Below are 22478 nucleotides of genomic sequence, written 5' to 3'. Positions count from 1 at the left end.
TGCTTCCACAAGGTTTTTTTCCCTTCATTTTTCAAGAAAGCTTAAACGTCGCTCCTTCCCCTGAGGTAGAAAAATGCTTGGAATGTATGCATTTTTGATTTTGTTATGAAATAAGGTGGGAGGATGGTGCCTATGGGCCAGAGGAGGGGGCCGGGACGTCCCTGCTCTGCCCTGCTGTGCTGTTTCCCATTGGAAGCCCCGCTTCTGCCAGGCTCACCACCCGAGGAGGGGCCCAAACAATCGGATTTCTGTCTGCTTTATGACCCCACTTGTAAGTGCTGTGACCCCTGTTGGGGTCATGGCCCCGGTTTGGGAACCGCTGTGCTGGGACAGGGCCTTCAGACCAAATAGGATGGGTGATTAACCGTAGGAGCCAGCCCCAAAGTAAGAGGTGGACTCCCCACCCTCTTAATGTCTTTCAATTAAGACCAGATGTCACGCTGGAAGATGTTTTATAGGCAGAGCACTGGCTGCTGAGCTGCAGGAGAACCTGGGATAGGTTCCCTGACTTGTGCTGTACAGGTCTGGCACCATGATTTTGTGGTCTCTTATGGCCTTACAGAAATCTTTACATTCAAATCACAATTCTCCCTTCTGAAAATAATCTAGGCTTGGTCTTTATAAATGCTATGAAGTTGCTGCTAATGGAGACTGCTTGGAACAGGAGGGCTCCTGACCTCCAGTGCCTTCTGTGGGTGCTGAGGTCTGGATACAGTGTTCAGGTATCCAATTTTAAAAATGCATCCTCAGCTGTTATATACAAATTTCCCACAAAGATTTAGGAGTTTATTCATTACTATTTGTAAAAATGTTTTTGATTCCCTAGGTAAAATATGTCACAAAAGTGCAAAGTGTTATTAACAGTAATTGATTGTCATTGTGGGAAAAGTGACCTGCCCTTCCAAAAGATTAATGCATTCTTCAGGTTAGCAGTGCAATGGTAATTAGCAGTGTAAACAGAGCTGGAAAGCCCTAAATTTCTCATTCAGTCCTTACACAACTATAACTTCTCTCTGCTCAGAGCCCAAGCAGAGCAGGAAGGAGTTTCTGGGCAGGAGGGGCTGCATAAAAAGTCCACAGATGGGGTTCAGGAGCAGCATGCTGCTGTGTTACGGTGCTCAGGAGCTTTGTACAGCTGTGTTCTGGGATTCAGGCTATGGGGACAGTGCTTGTGCTGTGTCCCAGCCCTCTGGCTTCCCCTCCCAGCACATACAACCCTTTCCTTGTTTTCCCAGATTGCAGAGACCTATGCTTTTCTCCCAAGAGAAGCTGTGACCAGGTTCCTGATGAGCTGCACAGAGTGCCAGAAGAGGATGCATTTCAACTCCAACGGACTGGAGCCTAAAGGTAAAGGCAAGCAAATTGTGCGAGCAGAGCCAGCAGTCACCCTACAGCAGACACCACTGAGAGCTGTCAGTGACTGCTTCGTTCATGAGATTTGTCTCTGCCAAATGCATTTCCTAACCTGTGTATTTTCAGTGTGCTTTTACAGCAAAGCCTGGGGAATTGCTTAAAGTTCATTTGTCCATTGCTGTTTGGGCGCTGGTTTTGGCAGAGGCAGTGGGATGGGGCTGCCCAACCCAGCTCTGCTTCTGAGCAGTTCCACCACTGGTTCCCCTTCCCCAGTGCAACCCCACAAAGCCTGGGTGAAAAGCACTGCAGCTATATCTGCAATCAGCTCATAACCGTATGTGGGTGGAAGCTTAGATCTCTGGAAGAACCTGACCTAAAGTTTTTTTTTTCTTTAAACTATTAATTCGGTAATGAAAGACAGTGAATATGTTTGAGTAATTGAAGTTTCTGATAAAGAAAAAATTTGCAGCAATTAATAGATACGCACGTCGTGATCCCATTTTGGATAACAGAAAGTGTTTTGGTAATCAAAGTTATATTATGCCTGTGTATACAACCAATTTGCATGGTGACTGTGGTAGTTAGCTCATTACAGTTCTTTTATAAAGGGAGCCGATCTGCAGCTCTGAGGCCTAGAAGCTATGAGCGGAGCATAAGATGGGACCAAGTTTTCTTCTAGAGAAGATGGTTCAAGTTGTTGTTTGGACGGGTTTTCTTCTGAATTACAAACTTGTTTACCTCATCAAGTGCAAAGCTATATTTTTCAGAAACTGCCCCAGATAACCCTCTGATGTTTATTAGCCCAAGCTCCATCTGCACAGCACCTGCCCATCCTGCTTGCCAAGGACCCACTTTCAAATTAGGTCGAGGGAAATTTTGGCCTTTGGTCTCTCTGGGGGTGAACCCAGCTGTTACACCAAGCAGAGCATTTGGCTTGACCCTGAGCAAGGAGCAAAGAATTGTCACAAAGTTTTCCAGTTCTCTTGGAGGTAAACCCAAAAGGAAGAGAACAGGCATAAAAGCCCTTCTTACCCACCAGAAACGGAAGGACAGAAATGCCCTTCTGCTCAGAATACTACCTAAATAGTGACTAAGTACCTGTGAAACCACATAGAGTAGATTAGATAAGATTACTTTTACTGGGGAAGAGTATCTGATTTCACTACTACGTATTCCACAATTCATCTGGAGCAAAACACCTACAGAATGGTGGGGTCACAGGGAAATTGCCTGGGTGCATGTGCATGCATACACAGAATGACAGGTGTACGTAACGTTTAACGTGGTGAGAAAAAAAAATGAAGTCATTCCTATCTACTACTACTTGTCCATTAAGCAAATCTCAACACACTTCCTATGTGATCAGAAAAATCCCTAATTAAACATACCTGACATTGAACCCTGCAGGGCACTCATATAATTCATAGAAGAAAATTATCTTGCGCCTGGGAAGCTCTGAACATTGGACTTCAATGTGGCATTTTTACACATTATTAAATTAGGAGTAATTCCAGTGGAATTATGCAGACTTGGAATTAGGATCCAAACCATTTTACTTCAGCTTTGCCTGCTTTATCTGTATTTCCAACACTTGGGGTCTGTGATATAGTATGTTCTAAAGAGGAGCTAGATGATTCCAGTTGCCCATTTTGTCACATACAGTATGAGGATTATACCTTTGGAGTCCCCCAGGCCCTTTAAAACAAACGTTTTCTTTCTTTTCAGTTAGCTTGAAAAAAAACCAAAATGTTTTGGTTTCTCAGGCTGTCCAAATTCACAGGACATTCATTGCTGCTGATGGGATGGCTCCAGGTTTGCACCAGGATGGTTTCAGGCAGGGCTGAGCACTGAGGTCCTCCTTCTTCCAGCTCCTGTCTGAGGATGCTCAGCTGTTTCCCTGGAGCCTTGCTCACTATACAAGCACTGAGCAAAGGAGATTTTGTTCCTGGGTTCCAAGCTCTTTCCTTGCACTGGGATTTTAGCATCTCTTCGTCCCAAGCTGATGTCCTTGCACAGTAGAAAAACGGTTTATTTTGCTTGCTTAATGTATACAGAGGAATGCTTGTAATTAATTTGTAGGTCAAAGCATGATGGAGAGCAGTGATACACAGGCATGGAAAAGAGGCTAGGAATTAGTTTACAAGATTCCTAAGTTTACAACATTCCTAAAAGCTGTGCAGCTCCACGTGTGTGCAAGCCAGCAAGCCGAGTAGCTGTGGGTATCCATCCAGCTATCCAGGATGCTGCAGGTGCCCAGGACCTGGAGAGCAAATTCTGCATTTCCATGGATCTTAACTGGGCTCTTGCAAAAACTATGTAATGTTTAAGTCAGCTATGGACAATATGCTTTTGGGTCAGGTCATTTCTTAATCAGACACAATAGATCTGATATTTCCAGAGGTGTGAAGCACCTTCGAGTCTGCTGAGTTTCATTGGGCTTTTGCAATATTCAGCATTTCTGAAAAGCAGCCCCATTACGGCTGGCTGATGGATTTTCTAAGGGGCTGTAAAACATTTTGTGAAGGCCGTTTGTAAAAGAGGCTGTGTCAAAGGTGCCTGTGAAACTGGTGACCCCAGAAAATGCAAGGCAGGCACTGAGGTTCTGAGACAGGAAAGGAAACCTCCCACTGCCAGTTCACCTTCAGCTCCTAGAAATCCTCCTTTGCTGCTGTTGGAGCTTGTGTTCGGGTGGGCAGCCACGCAGCCTTTTGGGGTTTGCTGGGAAGCTGGCTTGTGTTCTGGTGCTGGCATATATCTGTACAAAGGCACAGAGATTCCCCTTTTTGCCAGCATCTTTTCCTGTGAGAAAAGGCAACTTTCCTCTTGAACATGCACAATCATGTAAATGTTGTGACAGAAGAAATAATTGCAGAGTACTCCAAGTCCTGCATGCAGAGCTTCACAGTGATGACCACCGAGCTGAGAAACGTTTGTGAACTCAGAAATCTCATGGAGGGTTTGCTTTACTGGGAGTTGTCTTGGCTGGGTGGAAAAGGGATCTGCAGGAGCAAGCTGAATCCAGAGTGATCTCTGGAGTTCAGTGTGATGCAGGCAGAGGAATGAACAGGAACAATTTAAATTAGAGGTTTTTAAAATTAAGCTTGTATTTTAATGAGGGTGTTAAAAATAATCTTCATCACCAGATAGAGACACTTAATAAGTTGCCTTAATGATAACCCTTACCTGAGGGAATCCCAGCAAAACTGGTGAGATTTTGCAGTGCCGAAGCAAACTGGAAATATATTCTTGATCACCCTCTGCATCAATCCCATTTGCATGGAAGTGTTTCTGAGACCTTCAGCAAAGCTCACTTTCTTCCTCTGTTAGGTTTTAGTTTGGTAGACTGAAAAATTATATATTGTGTTTGGGCTTTTCATAGGTGTGACAGCAGTGCTTTTTTTTTTCTTCTACAAAACAACATCTGTTCTGTAATGATCCTCTGGGTCGTGTTCATGTGGGAACCTCAGCTCAGTGGGCATTGGCTCCAGTTAGGGGTTTTAAGTGCTTCTAAATACATATGTTTGATAATGATGGCAACACATCGCAGGTTTGTGCTCCCACATCTCGGTATCTGAACAAAGTTTTTTCTCTGTTCTTCAGAGAGCGAACCACCTTCCTCTCTGGTTTCTGGGATCATCGACTACAACATGCCTCTCACCTCTACTTATCTGAAGCAAATGAAGCTGCGGGTGATGAATTCACAGGAGCAGGTGAGTTATCCTCCTGCCATGGGGCAATGCAAGGCACGAGGCGGGTTTCTGCCCCTGGGGCTGGGGAGTGGCTGGTGCTTTTGGGAAGATGTCGGAAGATGCTTTTGGAAGTGTTGTGTTTGTCCAGGCGGGGCAGGCTTTGACCACGTACAACCAGTGCTGGTCCATGGAAGCGGGGCGGTGTTGCTGTTATGGATTGTAGCAGTCTGCTTGTTCTTTAGGCATGTGGTTCTGCTATGAAGTCTTAAAAATACATATGGTGAATAGGAATTTATCTCTTTACCTCCTTGTGTTTTCCTGGGAACTTTAGCAGGTGGGGTGGTTCTGGCCAGCAGCTTGGTGTGGCTCAGCACCATCTGCCCTCATGTCGTGTTGGGAGGGGGCTTGGTTGGCTGCTGGGGGTGTCAGGCATTTGGATTTGGAGCAGAAGGGGCAGAATGCCACAGGATTAAACCCAGGCTATGCAATTTTCTGGAGTTCTGCAGCTGCAGAATTAGCAATGGGAACCTCTGTGCACCATGGAAACAGTCTATAAAAAGCAAAGCATGTTCTGCTCACTCCCCACAAATCGGCACTGGGAGCCAGTGCTGGATCTATTTTCCAGCACACCAAAACCTCAATCTGATCTTGTACGCCGCTGCCAGTTCACAGGAATGAAAGAGTTTGCATTGTGCAGGGGAGGGGAAGACTGCTGATAGCTTGAGCTGTGAAGCTGTGCCAATGGATGCTTTTTATCTGAGTGCAACCTGAGGGGACATTGGTTAGAGAATCTGGTGCCAGGGTGTGAAATTGCAGATGTGGATCTGCTGTCAGGAGCGAAGGGGTGGGTACAGAGCTCCTCTGGCATTTCAGCAGCGAAACCTTCCTGAAACCTGACATCTGGCAGGAAGCACTGCTGCACCTTGGAGCATTTTCCTTTGCGTGTGTTGGACACTGAGCAAGTTGGAGGTTCTGCCTGCAGCAAGCAGAGCTGCTCAGAATGAGCTGGAGGCAGAACTCTGGACAGCTCCAGCCCAGGGCTGCTGGATGGGGCTGTGGGACCCGTTTGGTCAGGCGGAATCAAGGGCTGCCCTTCCTTTTGGTTGCTGGGTCTCGGTGCAGATCAAAGCAGAGCGGTGCTGTGATTGCAGACCTTGCTGCTATGCATGCCATTAAGCACCAGCCTTTTCCTCACCAAGGACTGCAGGTCACGCTTTTCAGAATTTGAGGCAGTTCCTTCAAGTTAAGTTTGATGTGTATGTAAAAGACAGCCTGAGGGGTTTGTGTACTTACCACTTACACCTTTTCCACTGATAGGACTATTTCTGTTGGCCCCTGTATAATGAATGTACAGACGTTATAGTTATGAGATATACCAGGGAGCTTGGCTATGCAGCTATTATACTAAAACAGATAGACAGGATGCTTACCTGTATCCTGGGCTCACTATGAAACTCCAGAGGAGGGGATCCCCAGAAGAGATCCTTCCCCACTGGCGGTCAGCTCTTAAATGGGGTCTAGGAGAGGTGCAGCCTGGCTCCATCCCTTCCAGCAGCACAGGTGAATTGCCTTCACCTGTGCTCCCGTGGCTGACTCATTGCTCACCTCAGGTGATCAATCAGAGGTTCAGGCCGTGATTCAGCGGTTCCTATACACCCCCAAAGCTCCATTCAGGAGATGCATGTCATGAAGCTTGCCCAAACTCCTGTGCCAGTTCGTGCAGGTAGAAAACAGGACTCTTAGTTTGCTCTTATTTCCATAACAGAAAGTACCATGGAAGCTAGCAGACAGGCCTACTGAGTTAGGAGTTGTGAAGTTACATCTGTAGGGGTGCTTGCTTGGAGAACTTTGGATTGGTGATTCAGAGATGTGAGAAGTGTGTACCCTGAATTTTGCTGTAGGAGTGTGCACTGGCTCTCCTACTAGATGAACAGATACATTGCACTGCTCACGAAAACACTCCTGAAGATTGTGATCAAAGCACATGTCCTGCAGGAACAAAAAGAGGACCAGCTGAGGCAACACACAGATGTTGGCCTAGACCATAAATCACTGTACTTTGTTTTATTTCCTTGCCTCTTTTGCTGCTCTCTGTGGTATGTTGCAATGCAGCTTTTTGAGCTGCAGCAGATGAGGGAAAAAAAAACTATTTGGAAGAAGTAAAATTCACATTTCAATGTGTCCCTGAAATTCCAGTGAGATTCTTGAGAGAAAATGGCAAAAGATCACAGCCCTACTGCTCAGCTGCATGTAGCATTGAAACTCTTTATCATACCTGACTATAGCAGCAGTCTGAGGAGGATACCATGGTGGGAACCCAGGGATAAAACCCAGGTGCCATTGGTGCTGAGAGCACGGCCCATGGCCACCCTGGGAAGGAACACCATGCTCACAAATACGCACTGCATGGCTTTCATGTATCCTACTTTACACTAAGACACTCGTCCCTCTATCTCATCTTGCTGCCCTGCCACCTCACTGCCCAGCACTAAGCCAGCATTTGATGGTAATAATAGAAATAAATGAAGCAAGTGACTTGTGTTCTACTTGGCTTTTGCCAAAAGCAATTATTTGTATGCAGCAGCACCAGGAGGAGCTTGCTTCACAGGGGCTACAATGAATGAATTTATGCCAAAGTGGCCTTTTAACTTCATTATTCAGGAGAAAAAAAAAAAGTGCATGTAACTGTAATTTATGACTGCTGTTAAGCATATCAGTATCAGGGCAGCAGTGTCTCCACCAGGAATCGCTGCCAGAAGAACCTGAGAGCATTTTGTCTGCATCGAGGGACAAAAAGAATCACAAAATGAGGAGCTCTTCCCAGGGTTGTTCCTGCAGAATTGACAGAACCAGAAAGCAAATCACCATCCTGTATGGAAGTGTTCAGAGAACAGGAGTCAGATTATTTTCTCACATCAGTGGAGATCAATATATTTCAAGTCAGCACATCTATTCTGGCATGAGTGCCCCACGCTGTTTAAATTGGGTTCAGTGGAACATGCAGGAGCTCCTGGGCTGTGAGTCTTCCTTCTTTCCAATTTTATAGCAGTTCTCATGTGTGAGGACCCAGGAGGGCCCGTTCCCTTTCCACACAGTGCAGAATTAGCCATATTTCAGGGATCTGCGGAGGTATTAAAACATCCCCCGAACTTCTGACCTTCTCAATCTTGCAGCAAAAAAGGAACGAAGGTATTTAATATTCATCTGTAACGATCCTTCCACCTCGTTTTCAAACGATAAATATTAGCATGTTTAACTGATTGCTTATTTGAGTTTTATTGCAGTCATTTCCCAGACCATCTTTTTCTATCATATTCAGACTCATCCCTGGGTTTATTTTTCACACCACACTGTTCAGGTGATTTCTGCCAGGGCCCCGTGCTCAGCACTGGATGGAACACGGCAGGCTGAGATGCACAGAGCTCCAAACTTGCTCTGCTCTGGAGGTGCGGCTGCTACCTTGGCAGGCACGGCAACCAGGTTTAAGTGATACGGAAAATTTCCAAAGGTTGCTTCAGTGGCTGCTGACAGAAGGTCACCCAGTCGGTGAATGGCAGGATGTGAAATAACAGAAGCTTTTCTCTTGTTGCCATGGCTTTGCCACGCTGACTAGTGAGTGCCTGGGAGGGAGGAAGGGAAGGAAGGGGTCTTGTCCTGCACGCTGGTGCGCGGCTCCTGGCTCAGTGAGCACCGCAGTGGTGGAGGGGGCTGCAGCATGAAGGCACGGTTTGAAGAAATAACCCAAACAAAAGGGCAGTCCTGAAGGTATCTAGAAGATACTGTTTCGCTAAATGCAAATTACCCAGTTCAGTACAGACATAACTGTTGGAAATACAGATTTAATTGATGCAGTAAAGGCTTACTCGTAGCTCTGCATCAGCAAAGCCCTCTAGTGGAGATGCAGCTTGTGCTGGCAGAGAAGGCTTTGGCTGATGCATTTCAATCCTGCCCTAAAGGACAAGATTTCCAGCCATGGCAGCAGTGGGTCCAGCCCTACCACTTCATTCTGCACATTTGGAGCTTCCCTCCACCCTCTTAAGCTGACAAAGACAGTTTAGGGAAACTTTTATCCTTGGCCTTAATGGCTCATGAGATGCAGGAGGTCAGATGATCAGACCACTTAGCCTGGTTTCATACTTCTCTGAATGGCTTGCTTTCAGTGAAGGTCAGCTCATTTTTGTGATTGGAATTAACCATGAGGTTCCCAGCTAGTTAAAGCAGGAGATGTTTCATTTCCAGCTGTGTAGATCCCTCAGTGTCTGTAGCTGCATTGGTGTTAAGCTTTGTATTTGCTCATTGCAATGCTCAGTGCAAGCAAAATGATTTGAGGTCCTGGCGTGGGCTGGCTGGGATAAATACTGCTTGCATCTTCCACATGAGATACGATGCTGTGGCCCAAACTCTGCACTGCTAAGGGGAATCGCGTTGTTTCCTCTGGGAAGGAGGCACTGAATGAGGTGGCACTGCCAGAACCTAATGATACCAGTCACCACATGTCCTGTAAGGCTGCTGGCTGCACCAGGCACCACGTGGCACTGCTCGGGGCCCTTATCCTGCTGGTGGCTGCAAACTGCTGGAGAGGTGCTTGTGGGAATGCACTGTGGCTCCTGATGGGTCCATTCCTCCTGTAGCCTTGGGCAGGCCATGGCTGCGGGCTCTCTGCATCCCCTCCCCTTCACTCGTTGACGTGCTGCGTGCTGACTTTGATCGAGGCACACAAATGGTTGTTTCCTAATTGCCCTCTCCCTTTAAGAAGGGGCTAATACCTTAGAGAGACTTCTGAGGTCTCGCACACTAATAAAGCTCTTCAAGAGCTTGGATGGCAACTACTTTGAGAGCGTGAACTGTTATTAATGATTTCCGTTACTGCAGAAAATGAAGCTGTGTGGTTCAGCGTTGTAACCTTGAGTTGTGTTCTTGCTTTTGTTTCTGCTCCTGTTCTACCTGCTCAGGCAGGCGTGTGTCTTGCTGGGCTGCCATGCTGCAGGGCTGGGAATGGGCACGTGCATCTCCCAAATGCTGGCATTCACACAGATGGATGCTGGAAACATGGTGTGGCTTGAGAATGGCAAAAGATGGGCTTCGTGTTGGTTATGGTGTAGTGTTGGTTAAAATGGCTCAGTTCTGGTGTGGTGGCTAGGAGAAAAGCTGTGAGTCTTTGTCAACCTATGGCACAGTGCAGAGGTGCTGAGGGGTGATGCTCCAGCTCCAGAAGCTGGGGGGGTGGGATATGGATCCTGTGTGGAGATGGGATATGGATCCCTGGTACTGGCATCCAGCTCTCCCCTGAGCTCCTGAGGAAGGCACGTTCCACCTGCAGAAGCAGCTCTTTCCTGCTGCTTTGCTGGGACTGGTGCACCCTGAGGTGTGCTGTATTTCCCTTCCATCTCTTGGAAGGAAGAAAAAAAAAAGCACTTCTATTTGTGCATATGCCAAATGCCAATAGCTGTTGCTTCTGCAGAAGGAGTGACCAAGAGAAAGGGGAGTACAGCCCTCAGCCCATGCAGATCTGTTCTGTAACAAAGCTTCCCAAGCCCCTTCTCCCCATTTCTTCCTGACTCTGCTCTGAATGCTAGGGAACTAAAACACAATGCAGGCAGAAGTCACACCTCCCCTCGTGCCGTGGGGCTGTGACCCTGCCGCTTGTTGTCCTGCTTTCCTTACAGGCATCACTTGGCAAAGCTTTGCATTTTTAATGCTCATCACCCAGTAGGGTTTGGTGGTCATGGAGCAGTAGATGCAGGAGGTGCCATTTGTTGTTTAACCCGCTTCCAGAGGCACGAGAACATCAAGTAACGTGCACAAGGTCAGCCCCTGGTCAGTGTCTCCTTCAGCATGAGAGCCAGATCCCACGTCACGCAGTCCTCTGCAGATCTCTGTGCTCACACTCACCAGCAGTGTTCCTACAAGCAGGGTACCCCTGGGTCTGAGAACAGCCCCGGTGCTGCCTGTGTGGCCGTGCCCTGGGAAGCACTGGAGGATGAGGTCGAGTTCCGCCAGCAGCCCCTCATGGCGTGGTTCTGGGTGTGCAGGAGGCAGCCCTGTGGGCAGGGCTTGCTTCTGCGTGGGCAGGCTGGCAGGGAGCCGCAGGGATGTGTGTGCCCACAGGGAAGGGTTTGCAGGGTTCAGAGGTAATGAACGCGCCAAGGGAAGGAAGCAACTTTTAAATAATATATTTGATGTGTTTTATATATAATATAATAGCAGTAGTACCGGTTTATTATGTTTTTCTTTTTTTTTTTAAAGCACAGTTCTGTAAGGCACTTACCCTATTCCTGACAACTTGATAAATGATCACTACCGATCCTATACCTAATTGCCAGTTATTTCCCCCTCCACGGTTTGAACCCGAAGGATCCTCACCAGAAGGGCGCTCCAGTTGCCGTTTTTCAGAGCTCTCCTCCCACAGGAGCCCCATTTCCGTGCCCAGCCTCGCTGTGCTGGCCTGGCGGCCGCAGGCACTGCCACAAACAATGGCATTTCTGTCGGGCTCGTGACCCCGCTTGTGCGGCGGTGACCCCACCGGGGTCGGGTCCCGCAGCCGGCACTGGAAGGGTTCCTGCCTGCAGCCCTGCCTGCTCCTCCACCCTCGCTTCCCGAATGGATGCGTCTGTTCCACGCTAAGTTTGCCGATGCAAAATTTAGGTTAATCCATTTCCAAAGTGGATTAACCTAGCCCACACAAAGGCACTTAGTATAAAATAAGTGTCCACATGGTGAGGCAACACAGCGGCCGCGTCAGGCTCACGCCCTCGCTGCTGTGTGCCCGGTGCGGGGGGCTGGCTCTGCCGCGTGGTCTAGCTCGAAGCGAAGGGAGCGTGAGGAATAAACAAAGCCCAGCAATGGGAAGGGGTTAAAACCCTTCCGAGGTCCACGGCAAGTCTCCTGTTCACCTTAAATGGTCAGGATTTTATTTTAGCTTCAGGGAGGAGCGGCAGCCATCGAGCTGGAAGCGAGCGCAGCCACTGCCCTCCCACCACAGGGACCCCGGGGCTCCACTGCTGCCCTTCAGCTCGAGCTGGGGAAGGGTCAGCCGTGCAGTGCCCACGGTGCCCATTCAGCCCCCCACCCCACAGGGCTCAGCACAGCGCTCCCTGACCTTCTCCCGGCAGTGCCGTGGTTAATGCACATGACAACTGGACATGGGCACCAACAAGCCATAAACAGGGATGTGTACTTCCCACCCTTGGCAGTGGTGAAGGCCCTACTGCTGGGCTTATCAAAATTCCCTTCATAGCCATCAAGGACTGGAGGCACAGAGCGGGCTGGGGCTGGGGGCACACTGAGGTGCGATGTCCAGGAGGAGGTCAGCAAGCACTGCTAGCACGGAGTGCCCCGCCGGGCAGCCCCAGGAGCGGCTGCAGAACAACGGCTGAGCCCTGCGCAGAGCTGTGTTGCTCACAGAGTGGGTGCTCTCCCTCTGCTCTCCCACCGGAGCGACGAGGGGACGCGTGTGAAACAAAAGGATGCAGCCGACGTGTGGCCTGGGCACCGTGCGCCCACCGCGCCCGCAGCCGGGCGGAGGTGAGGAGCCGGCCCCAATCCCGGGGTCCCGCTCCCGGGGTCTCGCCGTTCGCCCGCCCGCGGCTCCGGGACGGAGCTGGGCCGGGGGAGCGGGGCACGGCCGAGGCGAGCCGGGCGCGGCGCACCCCCGGGGCCGTGCCCTGCCGGGGGAGCCCGGGCGGGGTGCAGTCGCGGCGGTGCCGAGCCGTACCGAGCCGCGCCGTGCATTCTCGCTGCTCTCCAGCAGGCGCCCGGCCCTGGACATTGTCTCTTCCTCCCGGAGGAAGGGCCCTCCCCGGCCCTCCACAATGTGCTCTTCCAGGCGCGGCTCCCCGCGCCCCCCGCCGCGCCCGGCCCGGTGCGCCCGCCCCCCGCGGCCCCGCTCCCCTTCCCCCGCCGCCGCCTCCGCCCCCTCCGCCCGCGGCCGGGCCCCGCTCGCCCCCCTCCGCCTCCCCGGCCCCCCCCGGGAGCCGGGAGTGACGCGCTCCGCAGCGCCGGCCCCTCTCCCCGGGCAGCAGCTGGTTGTCAGCCTCTCCGGAGCGCCGCCAGCCCGGGCCCCCTCCCTCCGTCCCTTCCGTCCCTCCGTCCCTTCGCCGCTCCCCGCCCCGCGCTCCGAGCCGCGCCGCCGGGCTGGCGCAAGCCGGCAGGGCCCGGGCCCCGCTCCAGGTAGGCTCCGGCTGCGGCTCCGGCGGGGGCGGCGATGCGGGGGATGCGCGGGGGCGGCGGGGCGGTGCGGGGCGGTGCGGTGCGGGGGCCGTTCCCCAACTCCGGGGCCGGCGGCGGGGGGGAGGGAGCGGCCGCTTCCCCGGGAAGTTGCGGCTCGGCGGGGCTGCGGGAAGGGTTAAGGTTAGCGCGTCCTTCCCCGCGCCCGGCGCGGCTCCCCCTTCCCCGGAAGAGCACAAAAGCCCACAAGAAAGTGGGAGGAGGCGGCGGCGGGAGCGCTCCGGCCCCATTAATTCCCGGGCACCGGCCCCGCGCCGACGCCGCCATCGCCGCGTCGCTCCCCCGGCCCCGGCACCGGCCCCGGGCGGGGATTGCGCTGGAAATAGCTTCCTCCCTCGAGGTAAAGCCCTACTTACGTGTCAATCCCCGCCGCACGCCGAAGCCCGGCTGCCGGCGGCGGGGCCGTGCGGGGGGCCGGCGGAGGATTTGCGCCGGGAACCGCGGGCGGAGGGCGGCGGGACCGGGCCGGGCCGGGAGAACGCGGGGAGCCGCTCCGTACGGCCCCGGGTCCCGCGCTGAAGTGGCGGGGCCGCGTCCCGCTGCCGGCGGCCGCTGTCCGCCGTGCCCGACCCGGTTGCTGGCCGGCACCGCGGCGGAAGCGTCGACCGGCATGCAAAGCGAACGCGTGTTCGGCGTGGGGAGAGCTCGGTGCGGCTCGGTGCGGCGGCGTGCGGGGCAGGGAGCGGGCAGGGACAGGGCGAGGTAAGGGCAGGGGCAGGGCGGGGGCAGAGCCCCGCGGACGCTCTGCTCTCTTCTCCCTCCCGCTCCCGGCCCCGCGTTCAGCACCTCCCCGCTGAACAGCAGGAGCCGGGACAGCCCGCGACCCCCGCCCTGCCCGTGCGTTCGGTGGGTGATGCTCCCGGAGGAAGGGATCTCAGATGTGTGTGTGTGTGTGTGTGCAGAGGTGATGGTCCTCCCTTCCTCTTCCATTTGTTGTTCACGTTGCAGATTAACTCTTCCAGGCAGTGTTTTGGGAAGTAGCAAAGTGCTCGTTCAAATCAGCAGAAATGTCAGTCAGTGAGGATGTACGTACTTGACAAAGAGCGCCCGGGATGTTTGGTTGGTGCATACATTGGTGGTCGCAGATCGCTGCCCCTCAGCCGTGTTCCCTCACACCGAGCGATTCTCAGAGCAGCAAGCACCATGCTCATCATGGCTGTGGTACCAATCCTTGACCAGGAGCGTTTATCTTCCATCAGTAAGCCTTTCTCTGTGCTGAACTGGTTAAGTTAGGGTCAAATCTGGTTCAGTACCTTCTTGGCATGCTCGGAGGGCTGGGTTTAAACAGTGGCTGAGATGGAGACGAGGCCACTTTCCTACTGGCCCCTCTCTAATGGCTCTGTCCCAATGACTCCTTCCCAGTAGCTCCTTCTCAATGGGTCCTTCCCAGTGACTGTTTGCCAATGGCTCCTTCCAGCATGAGCTGCTGTGCCTGGGATCCCCGGGCTGTGCATCACCTTTGTTGCTCCCAAAGCTTTGCTGCTGCTGAGGGATACACACTGCTCAGCTCCTGTTCTGCTGCACCAGGAAAGTCCGGCTATGGTGTGACAGGGCGTGTTTTCAAATAAAAGACTTCAAAAAGAGAAGAGAAAATAAACTATGCTGACAACTGGAGCCTGGAATACTTAGCGTGAAGCACAGAGTGTCAGTGATGGGAGAGATGTTTGCAAGGCAGTCCCTGAGAAATTGAGCCAAGCTGTAAAGTAAGCAGGTTACCGATAGCCCTGCACGCATTGCTGAGGTGTGGTCACGGGAGCAGCTCCCCTGCCCCGTGCTTGACCAGCAGTGCTGCAGGAGCTGCCCTGCTGCAGGTGAACCCCACAGCCCACGGTCCCATTGCTGGAGCCGCTGTGTGCGGGATGGGCAGAGAGCTCTGTGGCTGGGAGAAGTGCTTCCAAGTTCGGAGGGGAGCTGAGGGGTTGGGCAGAGGTGTGTGCAGACGGCTCTTGAAGATGCGTGGTGCTTGGTGGGACAAAACACCAAGCATTCACTCTGCACATGTGAGCGCCTGCCTTTGCCAGTACAAAAACATTGGCTGTGAGCGTCTGTAAAGCAGCTGTGAATATTGGACTGTAGATAAGAAGAGGAGCGAGGACGTTGTTTTTCCAAACCCGGCGGTGCCTGCAGCCCTGGCTTTTGGGTGTGGTTTGTGAGCGCACCCGCAGGATCTGACTTCCCTTTAGCAGAGGAGCTGCACGCACGCTGCCTGACCCTTGATCGCTCGGTGCCTTCGTCGCTGGAAACAAAGCGATGGGACCTGGCTGCAGGCTGGGGAGATCCCTGTGCAGAGCTGGGGACGGCAGGAAGGAAGCAGGCAGCGGCTGCAGGGCCCCGGGCTGGAGGCACAGGGTGGGCGCTGCCACCTCCCTCTGTGCCACGCGTGGCGTGGGGCTGGGGCCGGTCCTGAGACAGGCGCTGGTAATGGATTGTGCTCTGTTTTCTAATGAAAGTTTCATTTGAAGTTTGTTTACAGGAAAGAAGAAATTAGCAGAGAGAATTCTCCTGAGAACCCAGAGAGGAAAAAGAATGAGCTGCCTGACTTGCAAGCCAAAAGAGGGTGGAAGGGTAGATTAGATTTACCGTATTGCTCTGAGTCGTGGCTGTTGTTCAGAAATTCTTCCTTGTTCTCCTGGTTGCAGAGGATCGGTGTTGAGCCCCGTTGGTGGCATGCAGGGACAATTGGGGGCTGCATTTCTGACCAAGTAGTCAGTCCCACTGCTGCATTGGTAGCTCCGGGGCCGGGACTGTGCGTGCCCAGGGTCCTGCTGGTAGAGGAGGCAGTGCCAGGTGTCCCAGAGCTCTGCCACATGTCCCCCCCCTTGTCCCAGGGAGGCAGCATGCTGGTGGCCGAGGTGGGCACAGGTCAGCGGAGCTGCTGGGGCTCAGTGGAGTGCCAGGACGCAAGCAGTGCTTCTCTTGGTTGTCAGGGAAGGGGCACGGAGGGACAAGGAGCTCCCACGGCTTGGTGCCAAACAGACTGCTCTGGTGGCTGAGTCCCCCACTGCATCCCCTGCAGTGTTGGCTGTGTTTTGCTATCCCCTGCAGCGTGCTTGCCCAGGGTGGGCTCTGTCTCCAGACCCACGCACTGTTGGAGAGGTTTGTCCTGTTGGCACTTTGGATGAGGGTGGCCTTGGCTGGACAGCAAAATATGACACTGGGGACACAGGGATGGCGTGGCCCGGCCCCACGCTGGCAGCCTGTTTCCTGCTGGGGGCTGGAGCGTGGACTTGGGAACATGCAACATCTGTGTTTGACCTGAGTCACATTTACGGTTTCTGGCTTGAGTATTTCTAATAATAGGCCAACGTTGTTGCACCTCAAGAGAATGGTACACTTTTGTAAAGCCCTTTCCGCAGCATGTGCGTGCGAGGCATCTTTCGTGCCTCTGATTTTCCAGCCTGCACGAGTGCCTCTGGGTCAGGGTCTGGGTGCTGAGGCTGTGCCTTCTGCAGGAGTTGTGCCTGAGCCAAACCCTTTGGAAAGCTGCTGGGGCTCCCACCTGCCAGGTGAAGGCTGTGGGCAGCCAGGACCTTGGCATTTGCGTTTGTCTCTTAAGCTCTGACAGTAATCTTGGGTAAGCCTCGTGAAGGAGGCCAGATATTAGGATGGCTGGCTCCCTGTGACTGTGTGCAATGGAGACTATATATAGTGTGGGGTGGGGAGACCTGTGCTGTCCTCTCCTGTACCTTCACAATGGGATTTGTGGGGAGGCAGTGCTGCACTTGGCTGGCATAGCAGCTGGGTGTGCGGGCAGCGCTGTGTCCCCAGTGCCCCTCACTGCTCCCGGTTCCCCAGTGCCCCTGCCCTGTTTGAGCTCGGCCATGGGTGCCTGAGCCATAAATTCCAGGAAGATCCTGGGAGGTGGGGAGCGCCTGTGCCCTGGGCCTGCAGATGTGTCTGTGGGGACAGGGAGAGGAGGAAAAGCCCCAACCTGTCCTGAAAGATGTTTGTTTGTTCACTATAAAAGCTGTCAGCCAGAGGCAGCCAGACAGGGCAGCTTTTACGAGGTACAGCCGTACGTTGGAGGGGCTCTTGCCAATTGCTCCTCACACGGAAGAGGAGCGGGCAGTGTGTGTAATCTCAGGACGAGGGGAAGGAAAGAAAAGGAGCTGAGCATTTACAAGGCTGAGAAATGCTTCAATCAAAGGGAAGCACATCTGAAGGCCCTTTTGGAGGGTATTTTTTGGTGTCCCCCGCCGCCCTGCAGTTCTGGATGCCGCCTCTATCCGTTATTCTGGGGGAGCGGCCAGGGAGAGGAAGGCAGATAAAGGGACCGCCGACGGGACCGTGTTAATTTGGGGCAGCATCTGCTTCCTGCAGAGCGGGCGCTGGGAGGGTGAGGGGAGCACCGGGCCCCTCCTCTCATTCAGGATCCCGGCCTCGCCGGTGGCGGTTTTGAAATCCTGCGGCTGACCTTTCCGGCTCTGGAAGCGATCCAAGGGCTGTGTCTCAAAGTGCTCTAAAGGTTAGTGGGAAGGGAGAGAGAGGCAGAAAGAAAATGTCCTTCCAGCTGCAGGAGTGGGAGAGAGGAATGCAATCTATGCTGCGGGGCCCTGGGGCTGCCTGGGCTCCATTGCCCCGCTCGGTGCCCCTCCGGCATAGGATGAGTGCAGCTGCCACACTGGCAGCCCCTATGGCAGCGCGGCGTGGGCAGCCCTAGACCGCAGAGCTGACCCCAACCCCTTCCATGGGGCCTTCCTGTAGCACTGGGCAGTTGGAGTCTGTGGGATCCGATCTCATCATCCCCATTTGCTCCCCACCAGCGCAGCTCCATCGGTGTTCCCTTGATGCAGGTAGTTTGGTCTTAGAAGGGTCTGAACCGCTTGTAGGGCCATTTGAGCGGAGCTGCGCCCTATCTCCACTCCCACGTGCCGCTCACTTGCCAGAAACACGCTAGTGTGGATGGAGATTAAAGGGTAAACTCCAGGGCTCAGCCATCCGCTCCTACAGGATGCGAGCTCTTTCTAATTGTCCTCAATTAGAGACAGTGCCATTGCTCAGGCACGTCTTCAGGCAGGAAGCGGCGCTGGGGCGTTCTCCTGGGAACCACCTAACCCGGGCTGCTCGCGGGCTCCTGGGCTGCAGGAGCTGCGTGTCCTGGGGAAGGCTGCGGTGGGGAGATGCCAGAGCAAGGGGATGGAGGGAGGAAGAGAGCTCTGTGCCTTAACCATTTCCTGCTTGCCTTCAGGATGAGACGTCGGTGAGCAGCGAGGACTTTGATATGAATGACTCCACATGGATCTCAGCTGACCAGCACCTGAACTCCAGCCTGAGCCCCAGCCAGGACGAGAGCATGCGCAGCCCGCAGAACCTTCATGGCCAGGAGGATGGTGAGTGCCTGCAGCCACGGGAAGAGCGCGGCGCCTTGTGCTCGGGGTGTTTTTGTGGCTCATTAAACATTAACCAGTCCCTTCTGATCGGGTGTCCCACCTGTAGGATGGATTTCATATCAGCACGGGCTTTGAAGCCTTCCCGGTCAGCCTGCAGGCTGCTGGTGGCCAGGCCCTGCCCAGCTCTGGGCTGAGGGTCCTCATGGGGGACACGGTCACAGCCCCCCAGGTCCTGAGAGGGCACTGGATTGAGGTCCCCTGGAGCAGCCCAGAGAGCCCCATGGCTCCTTGCCACGGGAAGGAGAGCAGCCTCTTGCAAGAGGATCTGTGCTCAGAAAGCTGCACCTGAGGCAGCACGTGAGAAAAATGCACTGGGATCATGGAATGGACATGAGGTGTCTCATTGCTTCGGGCAGGTGGCTGGAAACCCAAATGTGGGCTGTGAGGGAGGGGGCCTTTGGTAAGGTGACGTGCTGTTTCTTCTGTGAAGCTAGTTTAAAAAATTGCTCGAGTAAATAAGTGGCAGAAGTACGGGCTCAGGTCGGAGTTCATCTTTGTGATGCTTGCAAGGGTTCAGTGCTTGGGCTGCTTCTTGGCTTGTGCTCATCCGCAGCCCAGATGCTGCTGAGAGAGCGGGTAGGGAGTGAGGAGCAGTGCTGAGAAGGGGCCAGGAGACCCCTAGGAAGGAGGGGCTTCTGCAACCCAACATCTCCCAGGGGTGGCTTTGTGCAGCCGTGGGACAGGGATGCTCCATTCATGAGCGTGGAGCCAACTGTGGCATTGCCAGGTCTCTGTATCCCCAAACTTTGCTGTTCTCCTGCCAGGACATTTCAGGCTTGTGGCTTATCCCTCGCTGATGAATTCCCAAGTCTTGTTTACAATTTAGAATGGCATGGATTGGATCCTTTTACTCAACACTATTATTCTACAAGACAGTAATTTAATAAGGGACTCACGTATTTAAGCAAATCAAGATGTTCTCACTCAAGCTAAGTCCTCTCTCCCTCTCTCTGCCCTCTTAGGAAATGCGTCCAATTTTTTGTGCCCTGTGATTTTTGTTTGGAGGCAGGTGTCCTCTTTGGGGCCCTTCTTGGCTCTTTCAGTTTCTTTTGTAAGGTTCAGCAGTGAGTAACAAAGTACAAACAGCTCCTTCCTTTTGGTGAGGAGTGCAAGTGAAGTTGCAACTGACAGAGCAAAACGGGAGGAATCAAAGAGAGAGCAAGCTGAGTTGGGTGTTAGTAACAGAACTCCCCCAGGAGAAGCCCAGCACTGGGATTTCCATCAGACTGCTCTGTTTCAGGGGCTGTGGGACAAGGAGCCCAACCCTGTCACTGCTGTGTACCCAGCACTGGAGCTGTGAGCTCAGGGCAGTGCAGGGGTGAGGGGCCTCTGGTGGTCTCTGCATTTAACCCACCCTGCTGTGGGGCTTCAGCAAACGTGTTTTGCCTTGTTTGTGCCAACTCACAGAGGCTATCCCAGGGAAGACTCCTAAAAAGGCAAATGGCAGGAACTGAGACTTGTGGACTGCACCACAGAGGGCACAAGCAGGGCAGCACGAGGGCTCCACTCAGTGTTTTGGTCTCCATCCTCTGCAAATCCTTCTCTGAGCTGCTCCCATCCGCTGTTGTTTAATGGGAAGGATGCCTGGAGCGTATTTTCTGCGACAGGCTTCCTGAGAGGCAGACTTGTAATGAAGAGGTGCCTGTTTGGACAGCGGTATCATCTGACACGCGTGGTTAAAAGAAGTCCTGTTTGAAGTGCTGAAGCACAACTGCATGTCTTCCAGGGGGCTGCAAGGGGTGAGTGTTCTCATATGACACATGAGCACAGCAGCATGGAACAGAAAGGTGGGAGAGCAGGAAGCCGTTGTCCTGTGCTTTGAAGCACAGGTATCTGCTGCATCTTCAGCGAGCTGAAAAGCAGCTCAGATGGAAGCCAGCACCTCATTTTTTCTCTGTGCCCAGAAACCTTGGCCCCATGTAACCATGCTACAAACAGCGTCAGCCTCTGGAACGTGAAACAGCACAGGAAGCAAATGAGAACTGTTGGCTGCAGGAGGTGAGGGACAGCAGGAGGCACTGCTAGGAGGACATCTGCAGCAGAGATGGGGCTCGTGTTGGCTTGGTGTCACTGCAGGCTGCAGGGGAGTGGAGACACATTGCAAGATGCATAGGTGTATTGCAGGATGCAGACAGAGATGCTTTGCAGGACACAAGGGCACACAGATGCACGAAGGGACACTGGGACACAGCAGGATGCAAGGATGCACAGCAGGATGCACGGATGCAGGGACACATGGAAGGATGCAGGGACAAAGAATCCATCCCCAAGCAGCAACGCTGACACAGGCACACACTTGCTTCTTCCATTTTCCTTTGTTACTCATCCTGCGGGCCCCAGCACGGAAAATGTGAAGCTCCCTGCAACATCCCTTCCCTATAGGATGTTACTCACAGCGTTTGTGCCCCGCAGGAAGCCAGTGGATACCCAGAGCAGCAGCAAGATCAACACAAACTTTTCTGCTGCTGAAGCTGAGCTATTGTGCAGGAGGACATCCTGGGGGGATGTGTCTATGGGACCCAGCACACATTCAGAGCAAAACACCCCAAAATCTGTGGCATCAAACTGACCCCATCCCCATCCCCAGTGTTCCACTGGGCACTGCCAATCCCAATCCCAAGATGGCTTCACATGGAGCCACAGCAGCCGGGCTCGGGGCTGCCTTCCCATGGCTCAGGGTCGGGTCACTCCCAGCAAGATTCCTGCGCCTGTCCTCCATGCTGTGTCCCCGCTGATCCCGGTCTGCCTGGAGCTGCAGCCACTAATCCAGACCTTGGAGAAAGGACTTTCTTAACCTACTTAATGGCGAAGGCACGCTTGGCAGGCTGTCCCTTGTCCAGGACTTCTCCTGAGGGCCAGGAGGAGCCACAGGGATGTGCGCATGGCGTACTTTCAGGTCATCTCAGGAACTGTGGGGCTCCCAGCACCAAGCCGTCGCACGGCTTCTGTTGGCTCTCTTGGCTGCGAGAAGGGCTCCCGATCAATTCCCACCACCCCAACACCTTGGTGCTGCAGCCCGACGAGGCCAAGCCAAACGCCTGCAGCTGTGCCAGGGAAGACGCCCATGTCCATGCCCCGTGCTGTGCGGCCGCGTGCCGGGGGCCGCCGCTCACTCTGATGGCAGGAGATGGCACCAGGGGGTACCGCCAGGCCGGGGGGGCTGGGCGCACAGCACTGCCTTGTCCCTGCAGAGCATTGTGCCCGGCTGTGCCAGGTGTCGGCTTGCCGGGGACTGCGGCCGGAGGCTGGGACCCGGGAGGGTGGGAGGAGGATGGAGGCTTCGTCTGGGATGTAAGGAGGTTTGGGTTAACGAAGGAAGACAGGAAATACAGCGCCTTCAGTGGAGGCGGGCCAGGCCCGCTGCTCCTCATCCCCCGTCAGTGTTCCTTTTTTCCTTTTTTTTGTGTGTCATGGAGGAAATGGGCCGGGTGGGACCTGCAGGGAGCGGGCGTCCCTCTGCACCCCAACCCCGGGGCCCTGCGTGCCGCCCGCTTGTGCCTCCACCAGAAGCCATCCCCACCTGGTCTCTCTAATTTGTATTAAGTGTCCATTCCTCGCAGGCTCTCCTCCTCCCCTCCTTCCCCCTTCTCGTCTCTTTTGTGAGTGAATAATTTATGGCACTTTTCATCTTCCTGGCTGTTGTTACACTCAGATGTCTGCGGGATGCTTTGAACACTTCTGACACTCGCTTGCAGGCTGGATGCGGAGCTGCAGCCCACAACAGAGCGCTGGGCACTCGAGACCGGCCATGGGCATGGCCATGTGGGCACTGCGGGCGCAGCTGGGATACAGTATGGGCTCGGCTTGGGCCTGGTACTCT

At 53.7% G+C, this 22478-nt stretch overlaps 1 protein-coding gene across 2 annotated transcripts in view; it reads left to right on the top strand.

The window, feature by feature from the left end:
* NOL4L (nucleolar protein 4 like) overlaps window positions 1-22478 on the top strand; it is a 47635-nt gene that overhangs the window by 17817 nt on the left and 7340 nt on the right. For both annotated transcript variants that reach the window (XM_085241282.1, XM_085241283.1), the window contains exons 3-5: window positions 1236-1347; window positions 4954-5063; window positions 18457-18598. In XM_085241282.1, the coding sequence (XP_085097408.1) occupies window positions 1236-1347; window positions 4954-5063; window positions 18457-18598 (364 nt within the window). The remainder of the gene's footprint in view (window positions 1-1235; window positions 1348-4953; window positions 5064-18456; window positions 18599-22478) is intronic.

This window comes from Meleagris gallopavo, chromosome 22, assembly GCF_905368555.1.
Source record: "Meleagris gallopavo chromosome 22, MGAL_WU_HG_1.1, whole genome shotgun sequence".
NCBI classification, from domain to species: domain Eukaryota; kingdom Metazoa; phylum Chordata; class Aves; order Galliformes; family Phasianidae; genus Meleagris; species Meleagris gallopavo.
This window is presented reverse-complemented; position numbering and strand designations above follow the sequence as displayed.